This window comes from Mauremys reevesii, linkage group 5, assembly GCF_016161935.1.
Source record: "Mauremys reevesii isolate NIE-2019 linkage group 5, ASM1616193v1, whole genome shotgun sequence".
NCBI classification, from domain to species: domain Eukaryota; kingdom Metazoa; phylum Chordata; order Testudines; family Geoemydidae; genus Mauremys; species Mauremys reevesii.
The window spans coordinates 125,419,276-125,439,489 of NC_052627.1; the positions used below are offsets into that span (position 1 = coordinate 125,419,276).

At 45.1% G+C, this 20,214-nt stretch overlaps 1 protein-coding gene across 3 annotated transcripts in view; it reads left to right on the top strand.

Annotated features, from left to right (window-relative positions):
• The window catches only part of SMYD1 (SET and MYND domain containing 1), a 51,533-nt gene that overhangs the window by 22,269 nt on the left and 9,050 nt on the right, over positions 1-20,214 (top strand). Inside the window, exons 5-10 of one of the 3 annotated variants that reach the window (XM_039541754.1) lie at positions 2,442-2,480; positions 6,146-6,338; positions 12,646-12,738; positions 13,699-13,862; positions 16,560-16,728; positions 18,461-18,657. In XM_039541754.1, coding sequence (XP_039397688.1) covers positions 2,442-2,480; positions 6,146-6,338; positions 12,646-12,738; positions 13,699-13,862; positions 16,560-16,728; positions 18,461-18,619 — 817 coding nt within the window. In that variant the 3' untranslated portion in view covers positions 18,620-18,657. Of the gene's footprint in view, positions 1-2,441; positions 2,481-6,145; positions 6,339-12,645; positions 12,739-13,698; positions 13,863-16,559; positions 16,729-18,460; positions 19,652-20,214 lie in introns of those variants that run through there. The other 2 variants (XM_039541753.1, XM_039541755.1) reach the window with 2 other exon arrangements.

Below are 20,214 nucleotides of genomic sequence, written 5' to 3' on the forward strand. Positions count from 1 at the left end.
TTCGTAGGGTTTGTCACATCCTGTTTTCACAAAAACTAAATGTTGAGCCTAAATCAACCTAACAGTGTCCCCTTAATTATCTTCCTTGTGCACCAAAACTGGGAGCTTTAGGGGTGCCAGGAATCAGACTGTAACCCTCATGGCATCTACCGACCATTCAAGCTTCTACGCCCACCAATGGGGAATGAGAAAAGAGCAGGAAACTGCTTTGTAACTGTTAGATTTGGGGAGATAGGGCCTGATCAATGGGAGTCTTTCCATTGACTCCAGTGGGCTTTGGATCAGACCTATGTCATGGTGATGGAACCTTATAAGAACCTAGATAGATAGCGAAGTAGTGAGATCAACAACTCTCACATCTGATCTTGGCTCTTTGGCAGTTATGTACGCCCAGGCACATGTTCTATTACTGAATTTAAACCATTTGGTTATTTTTTTAAAAAAGGCATTTCAGTTCACTTTCAATAGGCACTGCACACCAGGCCTGGGTTACTTGCAGAGCTATCTGTCATGCCAAGTGTTTGCCTTCAAAAGATGGAGAACATTTTGAGCTGCATTCTAATCTCAGATGTGTGGCAAACACGGGCCTGTCTCTTTAGGACTCTGCTACTGTGCATATACCCCAAATCCTCCCCCGTGAATGAGGGTACATGCATTGTTTCTTTAATCTGTGGCAGGAAGAGGGCTGGGGATGTTCTGAGGCAGAAACTCTCCAGGGAAACAAAGAAAAAGTAGATTTCAGGACAATACTGTTTCCCTGCTCCTAATAAATGTCCTTGTTCAGTGCTAGAAGAAAGTGACTCTTTCTGTGATTATTTGCCATTGCCACCTGGCACGGCTGCACAGACCTGGGCTGCACACTGCAGATCTACCCAGGGCCTGGGCTGCAGGAACTTTTCCTCTCTGCTCCCAGGATGGCAGTGGAGCTTCTCCACGCTTGCTACTCCAGCCACAGCTGTAGGACTAGCTTCCACACTGCTTGTATCCCTCTCCATTGGGAGCGATGGCCCAAGAATCCATGTGACAGCTGATCCAGTGGTCTCCCCTCACCTTGCTTCCAAATGCCGACTGTGCAGCCATGGGCCAGGACTCCTTCTGGAGCTGGCCTCTGCAAGGCACAGGCTGGCCAGAGCCTGCCCCTCTGTATTGTGATGTCAGTGAGGTCCTGCCACAGACAAGGTCTCCTGGGTCCCCATACACTGTGCTGTGCTGAGGAAGTGCGAGCACACTAGCAGTGTGCGAGCACACTAGCAATCGGTTACATAGACATGCATCAATGCCCACCACATGTCTGAGCTTAGAATCTGTGCCTTTGCTTGGAATATTGCTGTTTCTCATGGGTCCTGAAGCCTATTACTATTTTAGCTCCAGGACCCGGTGTGGAGTGAGTTGGAGGTCTCAGTACAGTGCTTAGGAAACAAGGGTTCATCTGGCAAACCAAGGGGCCCTGCAGCTGGCAGCTTCAGCTGAGTTTCAGAATTAACTTCCCTGGAAAATGTGGAGGGTTTTTCTCCATGAAAAGTCATACATTTAAGATGGTTTAAATCATGACTTTACAGATGGTTTATTATCTGGTTAGTTACTGCTCTCCCAAATCCCCTCTCAAAGAAAACGTCCCAGACACTGGTATTCTCCAGATCTCTATGCAGTTTTCCCCCCAATGAATTTACCAAGACTTGCAAAGTGGGTAAACATGAACAAATATCATGTTCAGGACATCTGCTGACCACTCAGTGGAGTCAGGAAGGACACTCTCCACCCCTCTCGCAATTGGCCAGGGGCATTATGGCCGTTTCTTGTCTTCCTCTGAAACCAGTAATAGGTAATGGGGCCTGCTCCCATGACAGTCAATGGATATTTTGCCATTATTTTTAATGGGGCTGATCAGATATGATCATTTCTATGTTTCTAATAACTGGGTCTGATTTTCCTTTCACACTGGTTTTAAGCCAGTTGTATATCTATTGGTGTCAATAGAGTGATTCATGATTTATGGAAAAAAATCAGATCCATTCTTTCCATAATGTTGCAAAACATAAGTCTTTCTCATCCAGTGACTGAGGTTGTCCATATATGCCCAGATCCTAGCAGATAACACCTGTCCATGGCTAAACTAACTGCAGATAGACCTGATTCCCCCTTGACACTCACATGCAGTCTTGTGCAGAATGCTCCTTAAGTCACAGTACCAGGACAGCTGCCAGCTGAAATTGTCCCAGGCCACCGATGGCCGATTCGGTTACAGCAGCTGTATAGTGACAGCAGAGAGCTACATCGCTTCAGACTCCACCCTGCAACCGGATACGTGTCTGTCCCTGGGACCCCTGTATGTCCCCCGGACCGTGAGCAGCTACTGTTCCATATACTGTATGTGCCGATTCCATTTTGCTTGTGTCATACGTGTACCTGTGTAAACTGCAGATGTTTGTTTTGTCTTTCAGTCATGAGGCTGTAAGATCAATGTTCCACACACAGATGAGGTGGGTTGGTCTTGTAAGCATAATCCTTCCCCTTTGACCTTCCCTTCTGACCCTGTGTTAACTAAAAGCCACAAGCAACAATGATGAGGCTTGAAGCTGCCTCAGTTTGTGGATAGTTTCACTCTACCCATTCTCGGAATGTAAATGTTCCCCCCACCCCACCCCCCCATGTGTAAAGTCCCACTAAACCCAAAGCCTCCCTTTGTAACCTCTGCATTTTGTAGTAGATTTTTAAAAAAGCGGACACTATTCAGTATGCTCAGACCTGCCACTTGTTAATGCCCTCTCTGTCTCCTCCTTCCTTCCTTCCCCTGCCCTGCTTCAGTATTTCCCTTCATGCACTCTTCACTCCTGTTCTCTCAACTACAGAAAGAGCATGAAAGTCCAGCAAGGCCTCGCTAACCTTGCCCACCCCCAAATAATTGCAATAAAACCCGGTTTATTATGAGATGAGAAGTGATTGCATTACTGACAAACTAAATACTCTGTTTCTTTGTAACAAACAGTTCCCTCTGGATGCACTGACTACAGTGGCAATACACTGAGATTTAGATGTTATCCATTTTTATCTTTACAGTTGTGCCTGTTATGCCTTTTTACGATGCCACTGTTACCTGTTCAAAATATTTTCCTGTATGATGTTTTAAAAGGATTTTTAAAGGTGTATTTTTTTTTAATTCTCTGGTTACCTCATTGCACTTAATATATTGCAATCTGTTTCGTTTAAAGAGACACTGTTGTCTTAACATATATGATCCAGAATCTCAACACATGTAAACCAGCAGAGCTCCATTGACTTCAATAGGATCTGCATCCAAAACAAGCAGGCAATTCATTGTCATAAATTAGAACTGAAATATTTTTAAATGATTTTCACCATTAATGTTGTTTGTTTCCTCAGTGCATTTCCATGAAAATAGACTAGTGAGTTTCATGTTTGTTTACAGACATCATATCTGGTCAACTTCACTTTCTGGCTGTTTTGTGTCCGCACACTGGGGCAATGCTCCGGTTACAAACACTGCAAGTTCATTGGAATCTTGGAGGAAGAAGGGAAGGTCGTGGGAGCAGTTTTGTTGATCTTAAAGTCTTGTAAAAACCCTGTTTTCAGCCCTTATCAAGCAGACAGTGTCCCTGTAACTGTATAGTTCCAAACAATTCCTGGTATTTCTTTTTTTCCCCAAAATGTTGCCAGTTCCTTCTATGGTACGGCGGGCTGGTTAAAAATATCTAAATGTCTACTGTGCTTGGGCTACCAAAGCATCATCAGAGTTCAAAAGCTTGATTTTGTTTCTCCAACTTTATGATTGGCCTTAGTTAAGGCCCCACTAAGTCTGAAAAGGGATGTGCATATATGTAAATCTTCACCATGGATACTGTACCTTATGCATTTTCTCCTTAGAGTCACAGCTGGTTGCACCTTACTCTGTGTAAATTTAGTACTTTCTTGTGACATAGCTAATAGCTGTCCTTTTTGACGGCACGTCCAGTGATGAGTCTAGTATGAAATAGCCTGTTGATTATAATCTAATGCCAACAGGTGGTCAGGGTCAGCCGCACAGGATGAGTAACTTAGGTAGCAGCCCTAGAATTTTATGGCTGAGAGACTCAAAATTGCAACCCCTGCATAAAGAAAAACAAAATGAGGTGTCCTTGTGGCACCTTAGAGACTAACAAATTTACTTGGGCATAACCTTTTGTGGGCTAGAACCCACTTCATAGTTATGGTCAAAAAACATAGTTATCCTGTGCAAATTTTAATCCTCTTGGGAAAATGCAGTAATGAAAATCACTGAGGTAGATCTGCTCCATCCCTTGAAAATTCTGTGGGTATGCTTTTGGCTCTATTTGCACTAGATGCCACTGTTTAAATGAAAGTCAGGAGTTCCCATATGACCTACCCTGTACTGCTGAAGTCAACGGGAATGTTGCTATTGACTTCAATAGGGACAGGCTCAAACCTTTAGTAAAAGAGGATAACTATTTGAATTGTTTCACTTCCCAAGGCCCCACTTTCCTCCTGCTCAGGTCTGGTGTGCTGCTCCATTTAGCTCTGCAGTTTACAAACTAATGTCGTTACTGCTGCTCTCAAGGTAGTGAACACTCCCTGTAGGGCTTTATCCTGCTCTGAGAGCGGGGTGGGGGTGGGGTTCTCTGGATATGATTTGCTGAAGTATAGACCTCATTCGCTACAAATCCCCAGGCCTCGTAGAGAGGTACGCAGCCCTTTGTGATGGGTCATGCAACTAACCAGCTGAGTAATACCAGGATTGGGAGCATGGTGATAGATTAAAACAAGGTAAAATGTACTGTAGATCCGGTCACTGGACTAGCTCCATTGTGCTGATATGTAAGTATGCTTAGCAATGCACAAATACATTTTGCCCACTAACTGGCATTGCGGGAACAGCCCTGGAGCTCTGTTCCCCAAAATGGAGTGATCTAGTGCTAAGGAGTTGCTAATAGGTGGATGGGGGGAAGGGTCAAAAAGGGTCAAATAAAGGAGATATAGATATAAACAACCTAATACTTTTAACCATCTCCAAGGTCACTTGATGGAGCTTTCCCCACCTTAAATCGTAACCCCATTGGGCTAACTTCTCCTCTCAGTCACACCAATGCAGCCCATTAACGTCAGGGGGCTTGTACCAGTGTAAAGCAGAGGAGAATTTGGCCTGCTCCAGTGAAACAAGCTATGGTGGACTTTTGAGTATCCCAGGGCGTTTAAACACATGCTAGGGGATGAAACGAAGATGCAAAGTGCTGGCTCTTTAAAGAGGTGGGCTGGCATCATTCCGCAGCTTTCACCAGATCACTGTAGTAGCAGTTGGTATTTTCTGTATGGTCAGTGAAGACAATAGTAACATGCTGGCAGTTAGAGACATGGGACAGTTTTGTTAGGAAACCTGAAGCCCTCGTGAGACTGGCCTCAGTGTACATTTGAAGCGTGGCCATCTTCACTGAAGGATTTGCTTAATCTGTGAGTAGAGACTGGTGAAGGGACATGAAAGTCACTTTCAGATTCCTGATCCAGGGCTTTGGAAAAACCAAAGAGTCTCTCCCACCTTTCAGGAATCCACTCCACGTTTTACACTGAGTCCAGTATGGCCTGGGTGGGGTGGGGTGGGGAGGCAGCTTACTCAGCGCTTTGTGAATATTCACAGGGTGCAGACATGATCAGAAAGGCTAGTTTTAGTGGTAGCTGTGTACTATCAAGTGTCCGTGTCTTCATTTGAGGAGATTCCCCAGTAAATCAGGACACAGCAATGGCCTGGAACCGAAGATCCACATCCAACTACCCTTAAACATAATAAAAGTTTGTATCTTAGATTCAGCCCTTAACTATATAAGTGGATCCAGATCTGAATATCACAATTCAGGCCATTTACTACTTTCAAGTGAACTTCTGGTTGGGACAGAGAGAGGGGCAAGAGACGGTGAAGGGTTTGGACGAGGCGTTTTGTAGTGTGATTTAGAATAGCTGAAGTGCTGCACAGATGTGTATTTTCTTCAGTATTCAAAGGGTTAAAGTGGTCCTTTAAGACAACAGTTTGCTTATCGGAGGCAGGATCTTTAGTGGAAATTGTCCCTTTCCGTTTTGCAAACAGTGTCCTGGACTTGAGATGTCACTTTCTAACTCCACATCTCTTCCTGTCTGAAACCAGAATCGAGCTGCGTGCGCTGGGTAAGATCTCACCTGGGGAAGAGCTGACTGTCTCCTATGTTGATTTCCTCAACGTCAGCGAAGAGCGGAGGCAGCAGCTGCAGAAGCAGTACTATTTTGACTGCACGTGTGAGCACTGCCAGAAAGGGATCAAAGATGATCTGATGCTGGCTGTAAAAGAAGGTGAAAACAAGGTACATCCCTGACTTCATTCGCAGCTCTCAGTCATGGGGCGATGCTTCTTCTTCACTGTTTGTATTGCAGCAGGCAGTAGGGGCTACCGCCCAGGCAATAGGAGGCTGGGTAGGCCAGAGCTAGCCCAGCTGGGTTAAAAGTAAGTTTCCCTGGTTACAAACACAGGGTCTAGGTCAGTGTTTTGGCCGCCAGGGGCTTTTCTTGGGTAGTGATTTGGGGGGAAGGGGCAAAGCAGCGGCCCCTCCTCTGGGGCTGCCAGGAGGGGTTGGATTCTGCCCACCTCTGGAGCCACAAACACCAGAGGAGCCGGTGTGAGTTCCCCACCTTCCCGGGGGTGGTGGGACTCAGGCTTCTGGCTTCAGCCCTGGGGTGGCAGATGGCAGGGTCCGGCTGCGCAGCAGCGGGCTCCTGCCACTGGCTCTGACGTGGGTCTTTGTGCTCCAGGCTTTGGCTGCACTGTGGCGGGCTCCATCCCCCGGCCACAGGACTCCATCCCTGAGCTGACCCCTGCCCCCCCATCACCCTGTTGCCTCCCTACTCACCTCCCCATCCAAGGCTTAATTTGTGCCCCAGCTTGCCACAGGGCTGAGTAAATCTGCTGGGAAAAGTGAGATATGAATGTTTGTTAATATCACTTTCGCTGCCTCCCATCTAGCTAACAAGTCTGCTGCTGTGAAAAGTGATATTAACAAACATACAGATGTCACTTTTCACAGAAGCAGACTTACTAGCTAGCAAGTCTAAAAAAATGCAATCAAAAAAGCAAAAGAAACAATTAAAAAAAGACAAGAACATGCAAAGCACCTTATTTGTGTTTCTATTCTGTTTAGGTCCAGTAAAGAATAGATACAACTGTACATTATTTTGATTATTGAGTCTGCAAAAAAAAACCCTCCATAAATAAGTTGTTATGATTTGGACATGTAAATGTGCATATTTATATGTTTTTCATAAAGTTAATTAAGTATTTTAGGAAAAATTGTCTGAGTGGCCACCAGCAAGAGTTGGTGGCCGCACTCTGAGGCCACCAAAAAAATTGTTGTGAGAACCCCTGGCTAGGTCTTTGTGGGTGGCTGCATTGGGTCGATTCTCTGTGGGGAGTTCACACGACAGGCATAGTGAAGCATAGTGACTTGTGTTTGTTGATTATTCAGCTTCACCTGAGTTCTTGGAAGAATAGCTTTATTCACACAATGATCAGCCCCTCTCTAAATCGAAGCACAGCTGAACTACCTTAAGGACCTAATCCTGCAACTTTGCACTCATGCAAGTAGCATCACTGAAATCAGTAAAAGCTTGATCCTGCCATGTGAGTCTTGTACTTGATTTTGTTAGGGTTACTCCCGCAAGTAGAGGTTTACAGGTTCAGGCCCTAATTGAAGTCGAGGGGACTACTTGTACAACCAGGAACCACTCACATGAGTAAGGGCTGCATGCAGCCCATAACTCCTACTCACTGCTGGGAGACCACTGCCAATTAAACGGTTTCGTTTTTATTATTTACTATAATACTTCATAGCGTACTAGTAAATTACCAGTCTCTGTTCTGTATCTGTGGCCACTTGTACCACACTTATCACTGTGGGGTCTGAACACCTCCAGCAATATATTCAGAAATCTGAGATCTTTCTGCAGCACCTGCTGTTAAACCTTTAGGCTACATCTACACAACGAGTGAGGGAATGCGATTCCTTGGCTCATGTACATATACTTGTGTTAGTTCTCATCCAGCTAGCGTGGGTATAAATAGCATTGTAGTCATGGTAGCACCGGTACAGGAGCGGAGGCACATACCCACTGCTTTTCAGGTGGGCTTGTGCTCAGCAGGGCTAAGCCAGGCCTCTGCAGCTGCTCATAGCGTAGAGACAGAGCCTTAGTGAGTCTCTGTGTGTGTGTCATTGGGGATCTGCTATACATACAGTCAGCGTGTGTCACTTTCAGGGTGAATATTTTCCATATCTTTTAGTGACCTCATGGAAAAATCTCCCTGCACCTATGCAAGGCCTGGGATTTTACGTATTAAAAATACTCTCCATGCATAGGTAATAAATCTTGGGATTGACCTTAACAGGAGACAGTGTCTGCTTGCTGCCCGGCTTTTCTTCATTCCCCGAATTCAGGCTCAGTCCCTGGTTAGTAGCAGCCCTCACAGCTGCATGGAAAATGCCCTCTGAATATATGCTGGAATGACAGTTTACATACTCAACAGCTGTTCCATTCTCTGATCCTTCACCCTTTCAGATGAGTGGCAAAGCTTCCATCGATTTCAGTGGGACCAGGATTAGGCTCTTAGTGAAGGCAGGAAACAGCTTTCATTTGACAATTCATGTAGGCAAATGGGGTAGCCCCCCTTCCCCGCAAGCATATGCTGCTACTGTTTAAGTGACATTTCAAGTGCCCATTATAGGAGTCCCTTACTCAGCCAAAACAACTGGCACTGACATCAAAATGCCTTTTGAACAAAGTCTGCAGGACAGGCTAGGACCCCAAGGGTACGTCTACACAGCAGCCGGGAGGTGTGAGCCCCAACTGGGCTAGAAAAGACATACACTAGCTCTGCTTGAATTAGCATGCTAAAAATGGCGGTGTGGATGTTGAGGCACAGGTAGCGGCATGAGCTGGCTGGCTGCGTCCAAGCCTGCCTGGACCCACGACCACAATCTGCTGGCTAGCCTGTGCCACAATGTCCATATTGTTATTTTTAGGATGAGTTTGAGCAGTGCTAGCATGTGCCTGTCTACCTGGGCTGGGAGGCGTGCTCTCTCACCTGCGGTGTAGACATATCCCAAAAGCACTATTCAGGCTTAAACCCGGGTTAAAATCTTAAAATCTGGTTATCTTCAGTAGTTTCAGTCTTTTAAGCTATAACTCTGTATATAGGCTCCGAATAAAAGACCATTCTTGTTCCTCATATTGTAAATATTCAGGGCCCTTTCTAGCCTGGCTGTCATTAGGATCACAGGTGGCTGTCTCCACTAATTTAGCAAAATCTAGCACAAAGATTCTCCAAGCCTCCCACAGTCCAGATGTTAAAAGCAAACAACGGGACAAACCTAGAGCGTTGCATCCAAACCCCTTCTTCTTTCAGGAGGGATCAAAATCTATTCCTCAGGTACAAACCCAGGATTACTGCTTTGGTTCTTGGTCATATAACAGTGCTGTCAATTTTATTGTGAATTTCACAATAAAGGGTGTTTTTCTTGAAGCCCCACCTCAAGGCATCATGTGATTATAAAACAACTTCAGCTTTCCTTAGAAACAAAAAAAGTAGATTTCTAGCCCTTGTGATTGCAGGGGAAACTGTAGCGTTTAATTTCAGAAAGGGGAACTACACAAAAATGAGAAAGTTAGTGAAACAGAAATTAAAAGCTACAGTGCAAAAAGTGAAATCCCTGCAAGCTGCATGGAAACTTTTTAAAGACACCATAAAAGAGGCTCAACTTAAATGTATAGCCCAAATTTAAAAACATAGTAAGAGAACCAAAAAAGTGCCACCGTAGCTAAACAACAAAGTAAAAAGCAGTGAGAGGCAAAAAGGCATCCTTTAAAAAGTGGAAGTTAAATCCTAGTAAGGAAAATAGAAAGGAGCATAAACACTGGCAAATTAAGTGTAAAAAATGAATTAGGAAAACCAAAAAAGAATATGAGGAACAGCTAGCCAAAGACACAAAAACTAATAGCAATTTTTTTTTAAGTACATCAGAAGCAGGAAGCCTGCTAAACAGCCAGTGGGGCCACTGGATGATGGAGATGCTAAAGGAGCACTCAAGGATGATAAGGCCATTGAGGCGAAACTAAATGAATTCGTTGCATCGGTCTTCACGGCTGAGGACGTGAGGGAGATTTCCAAACCTGAGCCATTCTTTTTAGGTGACAAATCTGAGGAACTGTCCCAGATGGAGGTGTCATTAGAGGAAGTTTTGGAACAAATTGATAAACTAAACAGTAATAAGTTACCAGGACCAGATGGTATTCACCCAAGACTTCTGAAGGAACTCAAAGGTGAAATTGCAGCGCTACTAACTGTAGTTCGTAACCTATCATTTAAATCAGCTTCTGTACCAAATGACTGGAGGATAGCTAATGTGACACCAATTTTTAAAAAGGGCTCCAGAGGTGATCCCGGCAATTACAGGTCGGTAAGCCTGACTTCAGTACTGGGCAAACTGGTTGAAACTATAGTCAACAACAAAATTTTCAGACACATAGATGAACATAATTTGTTTGGGAAGAATTAACATGGTTTTTGTAAAGGTAAATCATGCCTCACCAATCTACTAGAATTCTTTGAGGGGGTCAACAAGCATGTGAACAAGGGAGATCCAGTGGACTGTGTACTTAGATTTTCAGCAAGCTTTTGACAAGATCCCTCACCAAAGGCTCTTAAGCAGAGTAAGCTCTCATGGGATAAGAGGGAAGGTCCTCTCATGGATTGGTAACTGCTAAAAAGATAGGAAACAAAGGGTAGGAATAAATGGTAAGTTTTCAGAACGGAGAGAGGTAAATAGTGGTGTCCCCCAGGGGTCTGTACTGTGACCAGTCCTATTCAACATATTCATAAATGATCGGGGGAAAGGGGTAAACAGTAAGGTGGCAAAATTTGCAGATGATATAAAAATCAGCAAGATAATTAATTTCAAAGCAGACTATGAAGAGTCCCAGGCAGATTGCGAAGAGCTACAAAAGGGTCTCTCAAAACTAGGTGACTTGGCAACAAAACGACAGATAAAATTCAATGTTGATAAATGCAAAGTAATGCACATTGGAAAACATAATCCCAACTGTACATATAAAATAATGTGGTCTAAATTAGCTGTTACCACTCAAAAAAGAGATCTTGGAGTCATTGTGGATAGTTCTCTGAAAACATCCACTCAATATGCAGTGACAGTAAAAAAAAAAAGCTAACAGAATATTGGGAATCATTAATAAAGGGATAAATAATAAAACAGAAAATATCATATTGCCTCCATATAAATCCATGGTACACCTACATCTTGAATAATGTGTGCAGATGTGGTCGCTCCATCTCAAAAAAGATACGTTGGAATTGGAAAAGGATAAAAAAATGGCAACAAAAATGATTAGGGGTATGGAACAGCTTTCATATGAGAAGAGATTAATAAGACTAGGACTTTTCAGCTTGGAAAAGAGATGATTGGGGGGGCGGTTAAGATAGAGGTCTATAAAATCATGACTGGTGTGGCAGCAGGTTTAAAACAAACAAAAGGAAGTATTTCTTCACACAACACACAATCAACCTGTGGAATTCCTTGCCAGAGAATGTTGTGAAGGCTAAGACTATACAGGGTTCAAAAAAGAGCTAGATAAGTTCATGGAGGATAGGTCCATCAATAGCTATTAGCCAGGATGGACAGGGATGGTGTTCGTAGCCTCTGTTTGCCAGAAGCTGGGAATGAGCACTTGATGATTATCTTTTCTGTTCATCCCCTCCGGGGCAAGTGGCATTGGCCACTGTCGGAAGGCAAGATACTGGGCCAGATGGACCTTTGGTCTGACCCAGTATTGCCGTTCTTATGTTCTTATTGCAAAGAAGTGGGAACCCCAGAAACTCAAAAACCAGAAGGCAAAGAAAAAGAACCCAACATTAATTAGTTTTTAAATTGCATGATTTTTTAAGACAATCTCAATATTTTGGGGGCCTGACTTGTGGCTTTGGAATGCTTGCAGCTGGCATTCCAGCATGGAGAGATGGAAGGAGCAAGCTTTCACGGCCAGGTGGGAAGGCATGTTTTGGCCCAAATGCTGACAGTTTTTCCAGTATGTAAATAAAATATAGGGTTAAATTCCTCCCTGGTATAACTCCATGGCAGTCTTAGTCCATGGCCCCAATCTTGCCATACATGGTGCACATGCAGCACCTGGTGACTCCATGTAACCCCACTGAGGGCAGCCTGTTTTCTGTCTCCCATGCTCAGTCTTTTTCATTCCCCCGTGAGGTTTGCAAGAGTCGCCCAATTGCCAGTCACTAACTTTTGACATTTTGCATGAACAACAAACAAAACCAAGCCCCCGAAACCACTCAGGTCTCTCCTCTGCCCCCACACCCCCATCCCAGTGAGAGCACAGTCAGGCCATATATATGCATTCGCAGCTCTGAGTGACATTGTAGGTTAGTACAGGTAGGGGCTGATCTGCTCCCGTTGAAATCAGTAGAAGTTTTACTATTGAGTTCAATGGTAGCAAGCTTCAGGACCTCAGTGTGGCAGCTGGTTCTAGTCCAGGGAGCATGGGTGTTACTTCAAAAGTGAATTAATTTCAATAGCTTTCCAATGCTGTCCCCAGCCCTCCCAAGATGTAGTGAAGGAAGTTCTTCAGTTCTCCAAGGACACCCTGGAGAAGATCAACAAGGCCCGCTCCGAGGGGGTCTACCACGAAGTAAGTCACAGTGTCTTTGGTCTCTCGTTGCTGCAGAACTTCAGGGAAAGGAAGCTGGCTTGGCTCTCTCCTGGCTTTCTCACCGAGCCACTGGGCGGACTCTGACAGCATTTGTATTGTCATATTAATGAAACCGTCCTGCAGACAGGGGCAATAGTTGCATACGCAAGCTGATGGGTCAGTTTGCTGATGTCAGTTTTTATGGGGCAGACAATGAATGAATACACTGAAATTAATTCACCAGTATCCACTTCCTTCCTTCCTGGCTCATTCATTCTCCTCTGCCCATCTCCTCCGCCACTCTGTCCACAGCCTGCCAGTGAGTGACCCTTCCACTGGCGCTGCCCATCGCGCTGGAACTCTCTTGTTCTCTCTCCAGGGCGATGAAACAGGGATGGGACCAAGTCACAAGGGTTCTGAGCTGGATCCAAACTCCCCCGGTGTCCAAGGGGATCAGATCTAGTCTTTCCCCTCAGATCCATCTCACAAAGGATGAGCCTGAACCTCTGGGGTTGATGCTGGATCCACCCTTCACCAGCACATGAGAGGTTCAGAGCCGGTGTCACTCTGGTCCCATCTCTCTGCTGATGCCCTTTAGTGATGGGAGGAAGTTTGTGTGGTGGCCGCCATCTTGGCCAGCACTCCAGGGATCTCCAGAGCTACAAGCATGAGCTAAGAGCCAAGACTCCCTAGGGGAGGCTGAAATAGTCTCATGTCCTTTGCGGATGGGGACACAGGGGAAACCGGTGACTCGCTCACCAGTGGGTTACATTTGCACCCTTCACTCTTACTTTCCTCGCTTGTTTATAACTGACTCTCTCTGCAGAGCAGCTCTTGAGCAAATAGGATAAATGTGAAACATACAAAATACAGCGCTCTGCCATGGCAGATGTGCAGGCAATGCTGGCAGGCAATGCTGTGACGTTCTCTTGAACTCATTTGCCTTTCATGGGTGCCTAGGTTGTGAAGCTCTGTCGTGAGTGTCTGAAGAAACAAGAGCCCGTACTGGGAGACACTAACATCTACCTGCTGAGAATCCTGAGCATCGTTTCGGAAGTGCTCTCCTACCTCCAGATGTTCGAGGAAGCATCAGGCTATGCAAAGAGGATGGTTGATGGTTACATGTATGTGATCAAATCGCCCGTTTTCACGGTGGCTCTTTTTGATTCTATAATTTAATTAAGACATTTCTACAAAGAATCTGGACCTGACTCTGCTCTCACTTTACAATGGTGTAAAACAGGAGTAAGTCCACTAAGGTCAACAGAACGACCTTGGTGTAAAGCCTGTATAACTGAGCTCAGAATCAGGCCCTGCTTTTATCAGCAAAGAGAGAAAGAGTTTTGCTCACTTTGTGAATGGAAAGTTCCAAAACAGGATCATTTTTCAATGTATCTGCATGTAACTTCAGAGGGGGACTGGACAGGTTTCATTAACCCATCTCTTTTGTCTGAGAAACTGCCCAGAGCTGCTTAGATGGTGTCAGAAAAATTAGACACGGAGAAGACCTATCATTATGTAAAGAACACACTGTGCTCCTGGAATGTGATCTCTGACTGGTAAAGAGATGCTACTGTGATAAGAAAACTGCTGGTGGATTGCACAGGTGTTACCAAGTGCAAATTTTTGTCTTGCCCTTTTACTTTGCACCACTTCAGGTCACATCTAGCCCTTGCTCCTGCTAGTAATTGTTCCTTGCAGTTTATTCCTGGGTGTCAGAGTCAGTGTTTAAGGCCAGAAGGGACCACTAGATCATCCAGTGTGACCTCCTGTATATCACAGGCCACCGACACCCACCCAGGACCTGCACACTAAACCCAACAACTGAAGTCAGACCAAAGTAAATGAAACCCATGGAAGACTAGAGTATTGTGTGTGACAGGCAGAGAGCAGGAGGGACTGAGGTGCACCTGTGCCCGAGGCCCCCACAATGGCAGGGAAATGATTAAATGAGATACACCCAGATAATCCTGGCAAATCACCTGCATCCCTAGCTGCAGAGGAAGGCGCAAAATCCCCAAGGTCCCTGCCAATCCGATCTGAGGGAAAATTCCTTCCTGACCACACACATGGTGATCAGTTAGACTCTGTGCATGACAGCAAGAACCAGTCAGCCAAGCCCCTGAGAGAACAAATGCTTGATGCTACCCCAGAGCCCTGGCCCACCTCGCCCAGTGTCCCCTGTGGCATCTCTGATGCTTCAGAGGAAGAAGATTAAAAAAAACCTCTCCCAGAATACATGGGGAGAGGGGGAAATCCCCTTCTGATCCCCTGCAGATGGCTTGGCCCAGTCCCATTTTAAAGGACTCAAGTGATGGGGGTTAGGGGACAGGCCTTTAGGAAATAATATGTATTCAAACTTGTTTTGGCTGTTGAGCTTTTCCATTGTGAAATAGTCTCTTGCTTTGTTGAAGCATCTCCACCTGGAAGCTGCCTTCCTTCCTTCCAACAGTTGGCCATCAAGAGGTGATTGGCCAGAAACAAATACCCAGTTGGTCTAGAAAGAACCTCAAACCATCTAGAATTTCCTTCCATCTTAGCAGCCCAGCAGCATCTTATCTAGGTGCTTCCCCCATGTTGTGATAATTTTAATGTGACTCCTTTTGGACAGCTCAATCATACATGATGGACATTGCTGTCTCCTTTGAACACTCTGTATCTACTTCTTTACGGACTAAACCAAGTTTCTACTGCAAAGCCAGTAAAGCTATGGAAAAGTGGGTTGGGTTTTATTCTGTTCAGGCTAAGGGTACCCGATCTGGCAGGTAGTATCGATCTATCGGGGATCGATTTATCGTGTCTCATCTAGATGCAATAAATCGATCCGCGAATCGACACCCGTACTCCACCTCGGCAGGAGGAGTAAGCAGCGTCGACGGGGGAGCCGCGGCAGTCGACTTGCCGCCATGAGGACAGCCAGGTAAGTTGAACTAAGATACTTTTGACTTCAGCTACGCGAATAGTGTAGCTGAAGTTGCGTAACTTAGTTCGATCCCCATCCCCCCAGTGTAGACCAGCCCTAAGGCTCTGCAATTTTTATTTTTCCTCCCTCATATTAAGTGTAGCTCAAATGACAAAGTGAGCACAGATTCTTAGAAATCACAGGTTTTAAAATCATAGACATTAGAAGTAGAAAAGGCCTATCGTGTCACCTAATTCATCCTCCTGTCAAAGAAAAATTGTTCCCAGGAGTGTGTTGTTTGCCATTTTGTCCAGTTTCATTTTAAATGCCTTTGACCGCTGTTGTTTTATGAGAGGCCACGTGGTCCAGGGGAAGGATCATAAGCCTGGAAATGGAACCTACATTTAAGTCCTGGCTTTGCCGCTGATTTGCTAGGTGACATGAGGAAAGTCATTTCACCTCGCTGTGACTCAGAGTCCCCATCTGTAAAATGAGGACGAAGAAACTTCCCTTCCTTTGCAAAGTGCTTTGAGATCCGCAAATGAAAAATGCTATATAAGAGCTAGGTTTAAATCTAAATTCAAGCAATTGCTCACTGTGCTGGAACTGCAATGTTAGGGGCATAGCACCAGATCCTGACTGCAGTTATATCGATGGCATGTGGTGTTACAAACCTTCGGAGCCTGTATCAGACCTTAACGGACTTTGCTCTCAGCACATTGTTCGTTCCCAGCCAGGTTCTGCCACGCCAAGTAGCAGCAGTTTGATTGATTTCAATGGGGCTACTCACAGATTGAGGTACCGCTCAGTGTGAGTAAGCATGACAGAATCTGGCCCTCAGCAAACAGTGTTTTCGGGTAATATTTACATTTGGAAAGTTAGATTCTCACCACAATGAAATTTCTCAATGTTTTCCCAGGAAAATATACCATCCCAACAATGCACAGTTAGGGATGGCAGTGATGCGGGCAGGGGTCACCCACTGGCATGCCAGTCTCATTGAAGCAGGGCACGGCATGATCTGCAAAGCCTATGCTATTCTTCTGGTGACCCATGGACCTACCCACCCAATCACCAAAGACCTGGAGGTAGGTGGCCAGAGTCTCTTGGACAGTTCCTACTTTGACATGTGTCTGTGTAATCTGGTTTGTTGTCATATATGAAGAGTTAAATTTAAATAAATGGTGAAGCAGATGCCTAAAAAGCTGGGAACTGCTCATATAAAGCTTGCTTCATGCAGTGTCTTGTTAATATGTTTTCCATTAGATTTCACTAGAGCTGGTTGGAAAATGGAATTCCTATCCTCTGAGACGTTCCAACGTTTTAACATTGGTTTTCATCCCAGTTGGGAGAAATAGTCAAAATACAGTATTGAAAACATTCATGGAATGAAAAGCGATAAAAAAATGTTGAAACCAGATGTTGATTCAAAATGAAGTGTTTCATTTTGGAACGTCGATTTGAAGCGAAAATGTTCATATCTAACAGATGTTTTGACTAAAAGTTGACATTTTAAAGTAAAAATGTCAATTCAAAACAAAGTGTTGCATTTCCAAATGCGGCGTTGGGAAATTGAAAAACGTGACATTTCCCGATGAAGTTGTTTCGCTCATCAATATGTTAGCTCCAGAGCTGGAGGTAGGCTTTGCTGGCCCTTTGGAGAAGTGACATGTTCTCGTGCCAGCTCCGTCCTCACCTGAACTTGGACAGTGGCACTGTGACTGCTAGGTCAGGGGTGTGTGTGTTTGAGAGAGAGAGACATGCATAGGTGTTTCTGCAACCGCCTCAGCAGTATAGTCCTAAAGTCACTGCCAAATGTGCATTTTATTTCCTCAGACCATAATAAGGGGCAGTGTGTTGCTGTGCTCTCCCAGGAAAGGAATTGTGCTTTAGGGATCCACTTCATTCCATTGTAATGCCAACAGGCCCCAGTGGGCAGGATCGAACCTGGGACCTCTGGAGCTTAGTGCATGAGCCTCTATTGCATGAGCTAAAAGCCATATGCCCCTTAGCTAAGGCTGTAGAGCAGATTCATTTTATCTCTCTCTGAGTGGTCTTGGTGCCACTCAATGGGACAGAGCACCACACCCAGGAGGAGTGTGGGTTACATATGCTCTCCCCTTGCTCCTGGGATAGTAATTTGTTGTGGGCCCTCCTTTGTCCCTGGCGCACTGACTTAGCTCAGTTGGCTGGTGTACTGGAGGATGGAGTCAAGACTCTGCTCATTCCCTGTTGCTCCTTGCCCAGCTTCTCCAGGAGGAGAACAGTGGGCTCACAGCATCCACTTACCCTTGTGTGCCTGGATCCAAGGCCAGCTGGCCTGCAGAGGGGTGTAAAGGGAACCCTTAGCACCTCTTCTCTGCCTGTGTAGGCACAGGGGCAGCCCTGTAATCTAACACTGGCCGTGAATTTGTGCTCAGGAAGAACTCTGGGTTGACAACTTTGGGAATGGGAACCTGTATTTGTCTGCAGAAGAATCACAGCAGACAGTGGCAGTGCAATCTACGCCACGCTGCCTCACCACTGATTAGCCTGGTCTAGGAGGGACCATGACTGGGTTTGGGAGAGTAGCTGAGTCTCTGTTTTTGGGCAGCCTTTGGCCTCCCTGATGGGGGACGGGTTATGGAACCGGTCTGAGGTCATTCTCCCTTGTCACATGGGCCACTGAACAGTGATTAGATGGCACCGATGTTCAGCCATCTAACAGAACTGTGGAGCAGGAGGCCGCTATCCTACCTTAGAAGGTACTTTATTTCTTTACTTTGAGAGATATGGTAGAGTTTTCACCACTTGGTCTGCCCTTTGATTTCATCCCTGCAGGTCATGCGTGTCCAGTCGGAGATGGAGCTGCGCATGTTCCAACAGAATGAGTTCATGTATTACAAAATGAGAGAAGCAGCCCTGAAGAACCAGAAGATCCAAGTTATGCCTGAGCCCACCAATGAAGCTCCATCAGGCCTCTTCCACACAAAGCAGTAACCACATAGCTTCCAGTTATCTGTATTCCTGCACATCTGGTAGAACATCAACCCTTTCCTTCCAAATCTGAAGAGGTTATTTTTAATGAGCACAATGCCATCTAACTAAGAACACATAAATCTCCCGAGAGCGGCTCTTGACAACTATTCTTCCAGGAGCTCAGGGCACCAGCTAAGAAATATTTCACAGGAAATAGATCTTGTTTCCACAAATAATAAAAGGGTCATTATAGCATCGCTTCCGCAATCATTCATTTTAGGGCTAGTTCTCTTCATATAAGGCCAAATCTTGAAGTCCTTCACTTAGACTTTCAATCAGTTCTTTCTCAAGCAAAACTTCCATTGGAGTCAACGGGTGCTTGCCTAAGTGAGGATGGGGATAAAACCCAGTAACAATGAAGATGGACTACAGGGTTTGGCCCAAAGAGAGTCTTATCTGTGTGAGGATTGAGTGAAAACTGAGGAAAGCTATTAGGATTTGGCACTGAGGAAGTTTTAAGTAAAGAAACTTTTCCTGCCATTTTTCTATAGTTCAAAAATGAGTTTGTAGTGTAGGAACTAACCTGCTGAATGGAGCAGACTTTAAGCAGTACTTATGACCAGTATGCAGATTAATTAGAGATCCTACCTTAGGTAGAAGAATTTAGGTACCATTAAGGCCGTATAAACTAGGGTGGCGATGGCTCAGCTGACACTGGCCTGCCAATTAAAAAGTGCATAGACACTTGGTTTAAATCTCAGCATGGATGAAGTCAAACCAGGTTAGGACGGTGGTCAGAAATGGGGCTCTGGTGTAGGTCCAAGCCAGTGGCCAAAGAAGATGGAAACAGAATGGTTAGCTTCCATCACACCAACCAACGGGCAGGGAGCGGCAGGGAAGCACGGCTTCCCTCGGCCACAGTGTGGGAGCTCCCATCTGCTGTTAGTGGAGGAGGGGGAGATGTCCTCCTCACTGCTCCTACTCACTTTAGTCCCCAGTCCTAACCTGGGCTGGAGCACTATCAACTGTGTCGTGCTTACCTTGTTTCAATACAACAACATTTAAACCACGTAAGTGTGTTTGTGGTGTGTGTGCAGATGGGCAAGTGAGAGTACCACAGATGGCTCTAATGTAGTGTATAACCAGGGGGTAGTGGTGGGGTGGGGTGGCTGTTAGTGTGATGACTGAATGCTGGGGGAGAAGGTAGAAAGGGAGGTAGGTAGAAAGAAAGAGAATGACAGATGTCACTGCCAATATCTTTCCTGCATACTTGGTTTGGTTCAAGAAATGTCAAGTTCAGCTTGGATTTATTTGGTGGTTGGTAAGGAATGGTGGTGGTATAAATGGGTGTAATGAGCCATCATCTGTATTGTTCTTCTGTGTTCTGTGTGTTTGTCTTTTTTATAATTCTCTCCTCTCTCTCTCTGCCAAGGTCAGAGTTATTCAATAAAAAAAAAAAAAAAAACTCTGGTGAGGCTGGAAAGAAATGTAAATTACATCAGTTTAGCTTCACCTTTGTATTTGGCCTTCTGTGCCATATTCAGCAGGTTTAAAACAAACAAAAGGAAATATTTTTCGCACAATGCACAGTCAGCCTGTGGAACTCATTGCCAGGG